At 42.8% G+C, this 12639-nt stretch overlaps 1 protein-coding gene across 5 annotated transcripts in view; it reads right to left on the bottom strand.

Annotated features, from left to right (window-relative positions):
• Positions 1-12639, bottom strand: part of NUP188 (nucleoporin 188) — a 61506-nt gene that overhangs the window by 19510 nt on the left and 29357 nt on the right. For 3 of the 5 annotated variants that reach the window (XM_075905731.2, XM_089772933.1, XM_089772935.1), the window contains 11 exons: positions 12321-12408; positions 12157-12233; positions 11582-11696; positions 10917-11037; positions 10659-10725; positions 9921-10049; positions 6651-6707; positions 3237-3370; positions 2446-2552; positions 1901-2107; positions 1168-1337 (listed from right to left, as the gene is read on the bottom strand). In XM_075905731.2, coding sequence (XP_075761846.2) covers positions 1168-1337; positions 1901-2107; positions 2446-2552; positions 3237-3370; positions 6651-6707; positions 9921-10049; positions 10659-10725; positions 10917-11037; positions 11582-11696; positions 12157-12233; positions 12321-12408 — 1272 coding nt within the window. The remainder of the gene's footprint in view (positions 1-1167; positions 1338-1900; positions 2108-2445; positions 2553-3236; positions 3371-6650; positions 6708-9920; positions 10050-10658; positions 10726-10916; positions 11038-11581; positions 11697-12156; positions 12234-12320; positions 12409-12639) is intronic. The other 2 variants (XM_075905732.2, XM_089772934.1) reach the window with 1 other exon arrangement.

Genomic DNA, 12639 nt, shown 5'->3' with positions numbered 1-12639 from the left:
ACAAAATCAGATATAAAAATACAAATGTGTCACAGCACACTATTAGTGAAAAATTGCTTATTTTCTCATTTTTACTATATAGAATCATAGAGCTAGAAGAGACCTCAGGAGGCCATCAAGTCCAGCCCCCTGCCCAAGGCAGGACCAATCCCAACTAAATCAACCCAGCCAGGGCTATGTCAAGCCGAGACTTAAAAACCTCCAAGGATGGAGATTCCACCACCTTCCTAGGTAACCCATTCCAGTGCTTCACAACCCTTCTAGTGAAATAGTTTTTCCTAATATCCAAGCTAGACCTCTCCCACTATAATTATAAAACAAATCAACTGGAATATAAATATTATACTTCCATTTTGGCATTTAGTGCATAGAGCAGTATAAACAAAAGTTATTGTCTCTGCACTGGTTTCTCTAGTACTTTTTATGTCACCTGTTGTAAAATTAGGCAAATAGCTAGATGAGCTGATATTTCCCCACCCGCTGCCGAAAAACCTCTACATATTCCCAGGAGTACACAGCACACCTGACAGGAATAGCCTGACCTGCTACCTTTCACTGCAAACTCCACTGTATGAGATATTTCACACATCAAACACGTAGTAATATTGCTCACCCAGCAGTGCAGAGCACAGTGAAACAGGAGGGTTATTTCAAGAGAACTGTGCACATGTACTTAACAACAGCACGTTTACTTTTTCCCTAAACGCCTCCAACTCCTGAAACTTTCTCCAGTGTTTTGTTTACAGGAAGTTATCAGGAAACTAGAGAAAGAGGTCTAACCTTTTAGCTGAGAAGCTGCTAAGTTTCTAAGTATCTAAGTTACAACTAAAAGGCATCCTCCAATCTGTAAGAACTAGTGGGACAGAGTTATTTCTATTCACTAAAATAGTTTTAAACAGCCCATTTTTAATCACCCTGAGAATAATATGCAACATTTTCAGCAGTGATCTGGACATAAATATGAAGTCACTACCAATGACACATAATTTGGTGGTATGTACATGCTGAGGGAAACAGTCATCATACAGAGCGATCTGGAGAGCTTGGTAAACTGAGCACATTCAGACAAAATGCTTTTTGAAAACAGCCAAATTTATATATCTAGAAACAAGGAATAGGCCACATCTAGCAGACATCTAAAGGCAGTGGAGAAAAGCAATGACTCACTTGGTCCTTAGGACTAGCATGGCACTATCCCGACGGTCCTGCCAGAGGGCATGAAGGAATGCAATGGCAGCCCGGTGCAAGAGGGGAGGGCACCAGTATCTTTCTTGTTGTTTGGAGTCTATCAGTTCCAAGACCACTTGGAGGCAACTCCATTCCCCTAAGCTGAACTCCTAAAGCGAGAGAGAGAAAATGAGATACATCTACATCTGATGACTATGCAAGCAGCTCGTTTCAGTATGCTATTTAATTCCACCTATCAAATACATAGGGAAGTAAAGCCTAAGCACACAGCACAGGCGTGTATTTCATATGACATACAACACATTTGAGGAATTTCTAAAAAAACAGGGAAGGGAGGAATAAACTATTTTTACAAATCAGATTACTTCTGGGGCAGAAAAACACCATACTCCCCTGTGTATTTTGTAGGTGCAATTAAATTGCATACTAAAACGGGAGGTACTTGGAGAACACAGGAAGATTTCTCTTTGGTCAAAAGGAATTTTTGCCAATTTGATCAGAAGGTCGTAAGGTTCTCATTCCAGAATCAGGCTATATAGCTTTAAAACCATTGTTCAAAATCTTGTCAGGAGCTGGGGGTGTATTACAAAGGCACTTAGACTGAGGACAAAGTAAAGCTGTAGCAATTTTTACTAAAATAAGGAACAAAGTCAGGAAAGTTCCAACCCACATGAAAAGATGTAAATCCTCATGTAGGCATTTGCTGTTTTACCTTTGATCCATCACTTCCATCTTTCACTTCCAGGTTCAGGAAGAGTTCAATAAGCCCAGGCTGTGTCTCTACAGCGACAGTGAGGAACTCTAGGATCATGACTTTAATGCGCATGTCCTCAATCTTACTCTGCAGGCGGGTCAAAAAGGCATCACGAATGGCAGCCGCATCACTCCCAAGGCAGGCATAAACAGACATTGGCGCCACCTTCAAAAGGGAAGAAACATACTAAAACATGTATATAAATGCTAGGGTGCTTTCTCTCAGTAGATAAACGGGGTTTGTGATGTGTATTTTAAACTGAAATTTCAGAAACTTCTCACCCTTAAGTGCGGGGGAGGGGGAGAGTTAGTTCAAAAGGCAAAGAATAAGTCTTTACACAGCATCCCTGGATAAGTGTTAATATGTGTCCTTTTTTACAAGGTTGGAAAGCTCAAAGCAAGAACGCTCACAAGTTGCACCTTGAATATTCACAGAAGACAGATTAAGTGATGGAATCAACAAAAAGAGAAAACATGGGAAAGTATTTATGAGAAATGTTTTACCGTAGCAAGTCGTTTCAGCAGCTGGATGGCAAGGCGTGGCAGCGCTGGGTCATGTTTGTGGTAGATATATTTGGCTAACACAGCAATCAGATTGTTCCCATGAGCACCTGGTGGGAACATAAATAAATCACAGGTGAGAAACTGGAATAGTCTCTTATGAGCTCTTCAAAAGAGACTATTCAGCAACTATTTAGCAGGCAGTCATTCTCCTCCATACTAGGGCAGAAAGGGAGTGAATGAATTCAGCTTTCCAAGAGGACAAGGGGTGAGTCTGGCCGTAAGTACTACTAGTAGCCATTTAGCACTGTCTCATGTTAGAAAGCAGTAAACAAGTGAAAATAACATTAGGTGGTTATTTTAGATTAGTCCTGGTAAGTGAACAACAATAATACAGTTCAAGGCTTCCACACTGCTCCCAGAACTGCAAAGAACCAAAAGCATCAGTGCCACCAAGATCCTGGTGAGTGAAGAACAAGAGAAAACCCATTGGGATACCCTTTCAAAAGTGGGCCCTGTGTCACATACCTAGTGTCACGGCATAAGAGGATTCTGTAAAGACCATAATGCAAGAGGAAAACCTGTTAGCCTGGTCCACATTATAGAGAATTTACTCAGTGTCTTTGGATTAATCCCTCGGAGGAAGAGCATGCCCTCTGGCACCCTCCTATTGCTGGTATGCTGGATAAGAACGGCACTGTTCAGAGAAGTCAGTCCAGTGTTAACAAGTTACACATTATCTGGGCGTAAGGGACAGATACTATTGCCTGGGCTGGCCAACAAAGGGTACGTACCATGCTGAGTAAGTGCCTGCTCTAGTGGGGATACCACACTAGAAGGAGATTTCAACCGGATGACGTTATTGGTGACGGAGAATGCCAGCTTTACTGTCTGGATCAGCAGCTGGCCCTGGCCCAGTGACTCATCACTATGTTGCCAAACAGAAACCAAAAGGAACAGATTAAAATGAACTCAAACAATGCTCTTTAGCTGTACAGTATACAAATATCAAATTCAGTAATCTGTGGTCCTATCAAGCAAGGGCAAAGGTTGTAAGAGAACTCTATTCACTCTCACTTATTATGTGAGTGCTGCAATAGAACACCAAAAACTACTGCATAACCAGTTTGGGGTTTATAATAGTAGGAGAAGGGTCTGAAAGTGTTTCTGTTCTAAACCCTTGTCTTTGGGGTATGTAACTGTTCTAGGGATGTAAGCAACTAGTCAACTACACGATTAAGCAAATGCTTATCAGGTAGTCGAGTAGGAACTCGGCTAGTCGCTTCCCCCTCCTTGCTGCCTCTATCAGACAGAGGTAGCAAGGGGGGGGGGGAGTGCAAGCCGGTGCCGGGGGTAGCTGGCATAAAAGCCAGTTCCACCCAGCATCGTCTCCGTGCAGGGCAGGGGAGGAAGAGGGCAGTGGGGAAACGGCACAAGTGGGGATTGAAACAGTCCTGCTTGCGCCAGTCCCACTGCTGCTCCTCTCCCTTTGAAATGTACAAGAGCTGCCTGCGGCTCTTGTACATTTCAAAGGGAGAGGCACAGAGGGGAACTGTGGTGGCTCCTGTGCATTTCAAAGGGAGAGAGCCAGGGGAACTGCTGGGTCTCTCCCTTTGAAATGTACAGGAGCCAAGGGTGGAGGATAGCAACCACTCCCCTTATCAACTAATTCCATCGACTACTCAACTAGCTGATTAATCGAAATTTAACATCCCTAAACTGTTAAATAGTGATAGAAGGAAGTGGGTCTGAGGAAGTGGGTCTGGCCCACGAAAGCTCATCATCTAATAAACCATCTTGTTAGTCTTTAAAGTGCTACATTGTCCTGCATTTTGCTAAACTGTTAAGTGATTTTCCTCCTTCGCCAGCTTGGGGTTAAATAGGTTTTTAAGTTTGAGGAATACAAAGGGCAGTTTTCAGACTGATTCAAAAACCCAATCCCCCCCCCCTTTTTAAACTAATGTATCATCCATTATTGGCAAGGAGTAGAGGGAGGGAGATTAAAACCAACAAAAATTGAAGCTAAAAACTTAATTACCAGACCCTCCCCAAAAAAAAACCCTCCAAAAAACAACAACAACAAAAACAGTTGAGAAACAAGCTGAGACATAATTCACTTACACATTAGAAAACAAAAACATCGAATTCCTCCACCCAGGGTAACTCTCTCTCTGTATCTTTGCTCACCCACCCTGAAGTTTTACCTGCTTCTATATGGAACATAAACCACCCTTTAGATAATATATGTTGTTTTATGAGCACCATATGGGAAATACTTTCTTTTGACAATGTGCCTTTCACAAGGGTCATAGATCTCTTGGTAGAAGTTCTAGCTGTTTAGAGGCATCACTTTTGTCAATGTTTTGGGTGGCCAGGGTAAGGGAGATCCCCTCTGATGGCCTCTCTGATTACACCTGGGATGCCAATATCAGGCTAAGGAACAGGATACAGTAGAGACTCTGGCCTACAGTGTGATAGGAGATAAAAATATTGCATGTATATGGGAAAAGACATAAGATACTGTGCATTATTCTTTACTGGGTCCGAAGTCTCACTCCATTGGCTAGTATACCATTTTAATGGGGAGTGATCTATACTGGAGGCAAGAGATTGAAAAATGGGAAGTAAGGATGTTAAGGACTAGTCGACAATCCAATAAGCAAATGCTCTATCAGATAGAGGCAGCAAAGAGGGGGGAAAGGAGGCAAAGAGGGGGTAACTCCCAAGCAGCAGCACCACTCAGCTAATCCCAGGCTCAGCTGTGCGGTGCTGCTCCTTTTGAAACACCGTGGCGGCATTTGCATGGAGCCTGGGGTTAGCTGGGGACACCAGCTGGAGAGTGCAGCAGGAGAAGTCTTTTGCAAATGTTGCACTCAGGAAAGTTACACGTTCTGTTGTCTATATCAGATGTTAAAGGATCCTCATGCTTTTGGTTTTACAGTAGATGTTTCAATTGGTAAGGGGCTGCTTTACTCTGGCTTAAAAGGAGACCAAAACAGTCAAAGAAAACACTAGTTCTGAATATTATTAAGCTTTTTAACCTTTATTAATTTAGGGACAATTGTTAGAGAGAAATACTTCAACCTTTCAACAGACCTACCCTCCCCTTAAGTCCAGGCTCCCATTTTCCCTTTTGTTTTGGAACAAAGCAGAGGTGGACAGAATGAGATGTAAGATGTCCTAACCCCTTTTCATCACATATCTTTAGGGGTGGAAAGGTATGTTCAGATGGAGATGGCCAGAGCAAGGAAATAGGAAGATGAGGCAAGATAAGGTGCTATACCTGGAGCAGAGTGAAAGGTCTGGAAGTAGGGTCACAGTGTTGGTGATAGGTTGGATGGCGTCTCAGTCTGAGGACCATTATTTACCCCTAAGTAGGCAGCAGTTTTAGGAGCTGCTTAATTTGAAATAAAGAGAAGGCAAACGTCCCCTGTTGTATGCAGGATTCTTCTGCTGTCTGTGATTTACTTGAGATCCTTCAGACAACAGACAGAGCTCATAACCCCTTCAAAACGCTAACTAGTTCCTCTTATGAAACTCTGCAGACACATGCCATGTTACCTACAACTGCTAAAAGCTGGGCACAGCAATCATCTTACACTTAAAAGCCTTAAAATCTGACCCCTTGTAAACACGAGCTTTTCCACTACAGCTTGTTAGTAACAATCCTGTGTCTCAGTTCTGAGAACGAAAACGTCACATTTGTTCTGCAAACTCAGACCAAGCCATTTTTCAGTTATGACAGGACAAAAGTTGAGCTCCCTTTGTTTCTTCAGGTTGCCATAACTAAGAAACTAACCTCAAAACTTTGCACAAAGTTTCTACTATGTTCAGTGACTATGGAGAAGAAATTTCAGCCAGAAAGGAAAATTTACATAGCAAGTCAAGTTCAAGATCAGACTAATAATGGGACTTGTTACAATCTTAATGAAAGATTTCTTACTACATCTAAATAACTCCATGAAAACAAAGAGGTAATTCAGAATTGAAACTAATGCTTTATCCTTAAGCCATCCCATCGTGCCAAGGTCCTGTATGTTTCCAAATTATGGGTGATCTTACATATTACAAAGTCTATAATACACAGGGACAAGAGGATGAGATTAAAGCTAGCTTTCACCATTAGTCAGACGCCGCATGTTATCTGAACATAAAGGTTTTTTTAAAGGGGTAGGAGGTGGTTCTGGCTTGCATAATATTACACTTACTTCCACAAGTCTGCAATGCGTGCAATTCCCTTGAAATTCTCCAATGAATGAGTATAACTGTTGGACCAAACAAGTAAAATAAATCTAAAATTTCTAAGATTATGCTACTTCGTTTTTATAGAAGCAAGTCACAAGAAGCACGGAAAGGAGAAACACAGGCACGGCCAGGACAATTCAAGGACTAAATATATAAAAGCAAGAGTATCAAAAAGATTTAAAATGTCCCTGACAGATGGTGGTAAAGCCCTTGATCACACGGTATAATTGATGATGCATGCTATCTCTGCTACAGACGTAAGGTAACTGTACAAATAGCTGTGTGTAAGCTCAAAAGCTTGTCTCTCTCACCAATATAAGTTGGTCCAAAAAAAGCTTACTTCACCCACATGGTCCCCTTAATATCCTGGGACCAACACAACTTCAATGCTGCACATAAATAAGAGATAGGCATTTTAAGGAGTTGAAAGGGAAAATGCTATTGGAATGCTATTGTTAAGGAACTATTTTTGACTAACATTAAGTACCTACATTTTTTGTTAGTTTCTAAGGTGCTGCAGGACCATTCATCATTTTTTAAATTTTTTTGGCTAAGGAACAATAGCCAAGCTGTATAAACTCGGTGATGAGGCAGCATCCAACAGCTATTCTGAAATAGCCAAATATAGCAGTCCCATGTGCCTCATATGTCTATTATAGACCAAAAAGTTGAGAACCTCTAATTTCTGCATACCACTTGTGGTCTGGGAAGCAGCTGCTAGTGATCCATGGTAAGGATGTTAAAGACTAGTCGACTATCCAATAAGCATTTGATTATCAGATAGTAATGTTGCCTAGTCAATTCCCCCTCCCCCACCCCCAACCCCCCGCCTCTGCTGCCTCTATTTCATAACGGGTACGTCTAAACTACATGCCTCCGTCGACGGAGGCATGTAGATTAGACAGATCGGCAGAGGGAAATGAAGCCGTGATTAAAATAATCGCGGCTTCATTTAAATTTAAATGGCTGCCCCGCTCTACCGATCAGCTGTTTGTTGGCAGATCGGGGCAGTCTGGACGCGCCGAGTTGACAAAGAAGCCTTTCTTGATCGGCACAGGTATGCCTCGTGAAACCAGGTTTACCTGTGCGGATCAAGAAAGGCTTCTTTGTCGACGCGGCGCGTCCAGACTGCCCCGATCTGCCGACAAACAGCTGATCGGCAGAGCGGGGCAGCCATTTAAATTTAAATGAAGCCGCGATTATTTTAATCACGGCTTCATTTCCCTCTGCCGATCTGTCTAATCTACATGCCTCCGTCGACGGAGGCATGTAGTCTAGACACACCCAAAGGGGGGGGAGAAGGGGAACTTCAAAGTGCCCCTTGAAACCCCAAGACAGTTTCAACCCCAAAGCAGCAGCTGCACAACTGATTCTAGGATCAGCTGTGCGGCAGGCTGCCCCTTTAAAACACTGTGGGGATTCAAAGGGGGCAGCCCTGGAGCCTGGGATCAGCTGGGGACTTCCCAGCTGATCCTGGGTTCTGGGGAAATGCCACGGGGAGCCCAGGGTAAACTGGAGACTCCCCAGCTGCCCCTTTGAATCACAAGGAGGCAGCATTTTAAAGGGGCAGCCTGGCACACAGCTGAACCCAGCCTCCGCGCAATTCAAAGGGGCAGCTGCTGTTGAGCCCAGGGAAGTGCCGCATGGAACCTAGGGATCAGCTGGAGACTCCCAAGCTGATCCCAGGTTCGTGGGGAGCCCAGGCTCCCCTGCCGCCCCTTTGAATCACGTGGAGGCGGCATTTTCAAAGGGGCAGCCGCAGCACAGATGATCACCTGTGCAGCCGCTGCCCCTTTGAAACTGCCGCCTCCGTGCGATTCAAAGAGGCAGAGGAGCCAGCAGGGGACTCTCAGTCCCCTGCTGACCCCGGGCTCCATGGCTTTGAAATGCACTAGAGCCCCCGCTGGGGACTGTTAGGTATTTCAAAGCAGGCACCCCCCGTGCAGCCCGGAGTCAGCGGGACTTTCCACTTGCTGATGCGGCTGTATGGGGAGTTCCACATTGCTGCTTTGAAATGTACAAGAGCCCCAAAAGGGGCTCTTGTACATTTCAAACCAGGAATGTGGAAGTGCCTATCGACTAGTCGATGCAAATTCCATCGACTAGTCGATTAGTCAATTAACTGCATTTTAACATCCTTAATCCATGGAAAGACAGCAAGCTAGATAGTGCTGACTCTCTTCCCTGTTTCCAGAATGTGCTAGGAAGAAGAGGAGGACTACATGGTAAAGCAGTATGTGCAGAACAGATAGGATGGATAGATGAAAATGAAGAGCCAAAGTAAGCAACTTGATTAACTTTCTTTAGAAAGGTCAACCCACATTAAGGCAGCTAAAAAGCTTAGATACTTTTCTAATGTTACTTTTCCACATAAACAACTACTATTATCATTAGAGATTTTGTTATTGTGAATGGGAGAGGATGTAGTCCACAAGGTCACAGCTCAAAGGACAGGTGTCCTCTATGTGTGCATGCACACACACACTTCAGGTCCAGCCTAAGAAGTCCGAAAGCCTCTGCTACAGATTATCTGTACTGCAGTCATGCAGCATCAATCTGTGAAAAACCTCTAATTCAATATTTCTAATTACTTTCATTGTATTCTAGGTTCCTTCTTTTTCAAACAGATTTGTTAAAGTAAATGAGGGATTAATTATGCTAGAAAGGCTGGGTGGGATCCTGGTTTTTCAAAACTAGAACTGCATTCAGGAATCCACCTTTTAAAACTGATTAATCAAGAAACCACAAGGACTTTCTAACAGTGCAACTTATGCTTTTTAATGGTCTATCCATGCTACTGGATTGTACTGGATTCAAGCATGATTTGAAGGCATGAAAATTGGAACTTTTGCTAGAATTTTTCTGCCTTTTACTTAATTTGGTACTTTTATATGTTGAACTTAATGATCTCTTTATAACAGCATTACTCCAAGCAAGTGCGAAAATCAAACACTCCCACATTTCATTTACATAGTGCAATACTCAGTTAGGCAAAACAAAATCAGAAATAAAAAGCAACTGCGGGAATTAGGGAATGTATATGAAGAGAATAAGAACAGAGACAGAAAGCTGTGAATAAGCAGCACATTCTTGGTAATTTCTTCAGGATTTTGATCAGAGACAGGTTGCCTCAACTGGCAGTTACACTGACTCCCAGTAACATGTTAAGTCTCATTTCAAGTATGATTTGTTGCTGCTTTTTCCATGCGGCAAGAGTGGAACATGTGACTCACCTACTGGACTGCGAGGCCATTACCATATCAATGGTGTCCACACCGATGCCCATGATGTTAATGACAGCCTGTCCTGCCTCTGTGTTGGCCAGACTAAAGATGCATAAAGATTGCAGGCTGGGGGCATTGCTGTAAGACAAGGTCACAGACATTGGAAAGCAAGCAAGCAATGAAAAGGTCCTCCCATCTGACCTGAAACACTCACTATGTTACCAGATACTACTACCATGTAGTATCAACCCAGACACTACAGGGATGAGTACATTAGAAATATGTCAGATAGAAAGATCCTACTGATCCACCAGCACCATGAAAGTCAACACAAAATAACTTCTTTCAATTTCTATATCACCTCTTCACATCATCTCTCTCCCCTTCCCCAGTATGTTTAGGTGCAAGCTTTTAGAGTAGGCACACCACCCACAGCGAAAGGGAAGGAAGTCTTAGGGGCCCTGGAACGTGCACATCTACAGAAGTATAAAATTAAGTCTAACCATTTCTTTCCTTACCCTCATTACTTTGCATAACCCTCTGGGTTTGCTCTCCCAGCTCTTCCCGCATTTCCCTGGGCTCAATGTAAACAAGGCTGACCCAGGCTGCAAAGCAGCACATTATCCTTTTGCCAATTCAATGTTTCACATTCCAAAATGGGAACAATACAACAGTGACTGAGGTATCCTGCAGCGTAAATGGGGCTGCTACATATACACTGATGTGTGAAATTCACTTCCCGCTTACCTGCTGCAAGGATCCATTTCAGGGCAGAGATTCAGAATAGCATGGATGAGCTGCAGGATTAGGCACCCTGAAAAACAGGAAGAATTCAGTGTTCAGAGAGAGCAGCTGTTGAGTTCAGCAGCCATAGGTGCCATTACATTATAAAATATAAATCCAAGTGCTAATTAAGCCATTTACAGTGAAAGGGGGAAAAACAGAGAAAGACATATTCTCTCCAGAAAGAATTCATCTTGGCTTTCCCTGAAGAGCTATTCTTACCAATTCGTTCTCTCACTCCATGGGAGTTATAGCGCCATTTGTGGTAGTTTGGTAACATTTCCTTCAGCACAAACACAATGCAGGGCATCAGCCCTTGGCTCTGGGTGCTGCCAAGTTGTCCCTAAAAAAAGCAGCAACATTACAGCTTCAATCCTAGTTCAAAGGTGTGAAGTATTTGGATGGAAGACATTCAATGCTCACACTCCAAGACAGAAATAGGGGCAAGAGCAGTTCTGCACAATGCAACATAGGGACACAGGTTTATGAGCAATTTCTGTTCTTTTGCACTCAAAGCAAATAGAGATCAAATATGTTACAGAAGTAAATAGGCTTGGATCTCTAGAAAAGAAAAGCAGCAAAGAGCATTTCCCTCCAGCTTACGCAGAGCAATGTTAATGGGACTTGGAAGAGACTGAGCACTCTCGCTATCCTGCTCAAGGAGCAAGTGCAATTTGCAGCTTGAAGGTGATTGTTGGGAAGACCAAATCATGGAAAAAGTAAGAACCCCAGCACAAAAGGCAGATGTGTTGTCAAATGGCTACCAGAAGTGCCCACCCAAGAGAACTTCCTACACTTGGTACACAACTTCAACTCATCTTCACCCTCCCCAGCTAGTGGTAACCTACGGCTGGCTGAAAACATAGGAAAACTGTAGAAACACTTACACGGACAAGAGTTGTGACTAAGTGTAGGAAGGAGATAGTGACACCATACTCGCCCTGAGGCTGTTCCACACTCATCAACAGATTCCCATAGCCTCCAGCATTCATTCCTTCAGCACTGTGGAAGGAAAAAAAAGTATATAATGTGTTTACAATAGAAACCAAGCATGATGAAGAAATGTGCTCATATGAGCAATGCAGAGAGGGATCAAACTGGAGGATGATCCTAAGTAAATATGACTCATTGAGCTTAGGTCCAATCACCCTTGCACTTAAGATGTATTTACCTTCTCCTTACTCTTATTTTATATGTCTTATTAATCTTGCTTCTGCTGCAAAAACTAGGCATGTTTATGATTTCTCTGGTGTCTCTACATGTAGAAGATATAAGGAGCTCAAATACTTGACAGTCACAGGATTCAATGGAATTGAATTTAGATTTAGGATTTTTCCAGTTTATTATATAAGAATGGAACATTAGCTATGGGAATTTTAGACAACTTGGAATTCTCACTAGTGAAACACACATCCTATGACATTATCAAGGGAAGTAAAGACACAAGGGAAAACTGAATTACCTAATCATGTGACCCATACTGGAAACTGGATTGGCAACAAATGGTAAGAAACCTGTGTGGTGAAGGTCAGCCCAAACCTAAAAAAGGAGAGAGCAGTAAAATTATACTCTCCTACACACACACACGCTATTCCATTTCAGAAAAATTAAAAGGCATCCCCTCACCTTAGCTGGCATGCGGGCTGCTAATACAGTCAAACAATTGACACAAGAAGCAATAACATCCACTGGGGGCGATATCACAGTTGTTAACCTAGGAAAAACCCAGAGTATTATGTATAAAATCTTCAGAACTTAGGCCTTTTCTACACAGTTGTTATTGTGGTATATTTCAGAGGGTGTGATTTTTCTGCTGAAATAGTTAACTCTGTACAACTGTGAGGATACAGTTATATGTAAAGCTTATTCCCCTTCCCTTTAGAAATAGCTATACCAAGTGCCTTTAAACAGATAAAACTGCATCTAGATTAGGCAGGGTTCTACT

This window comes from Pelodiscus sinensis, chromosome 23, assembly GCF_052426305.1.
Source record: "Pelodiscus sinensis isolate ZL-2025 chromosome 23, ASM5242630v1, whole genome shotgun sequence".
In the NCBI taxonomy this organism is placed as follows: Eukaryota; Metazoa; Chordata; order Testudines; family Trionychidae; genus Pelodiscus; species Pelodiscus sinensis.
The sequence above is the reverse complement of the archived record's forward strand: the minus strand, read 5'-3'. Positions and strand labels throughout refer to the sequence as shown.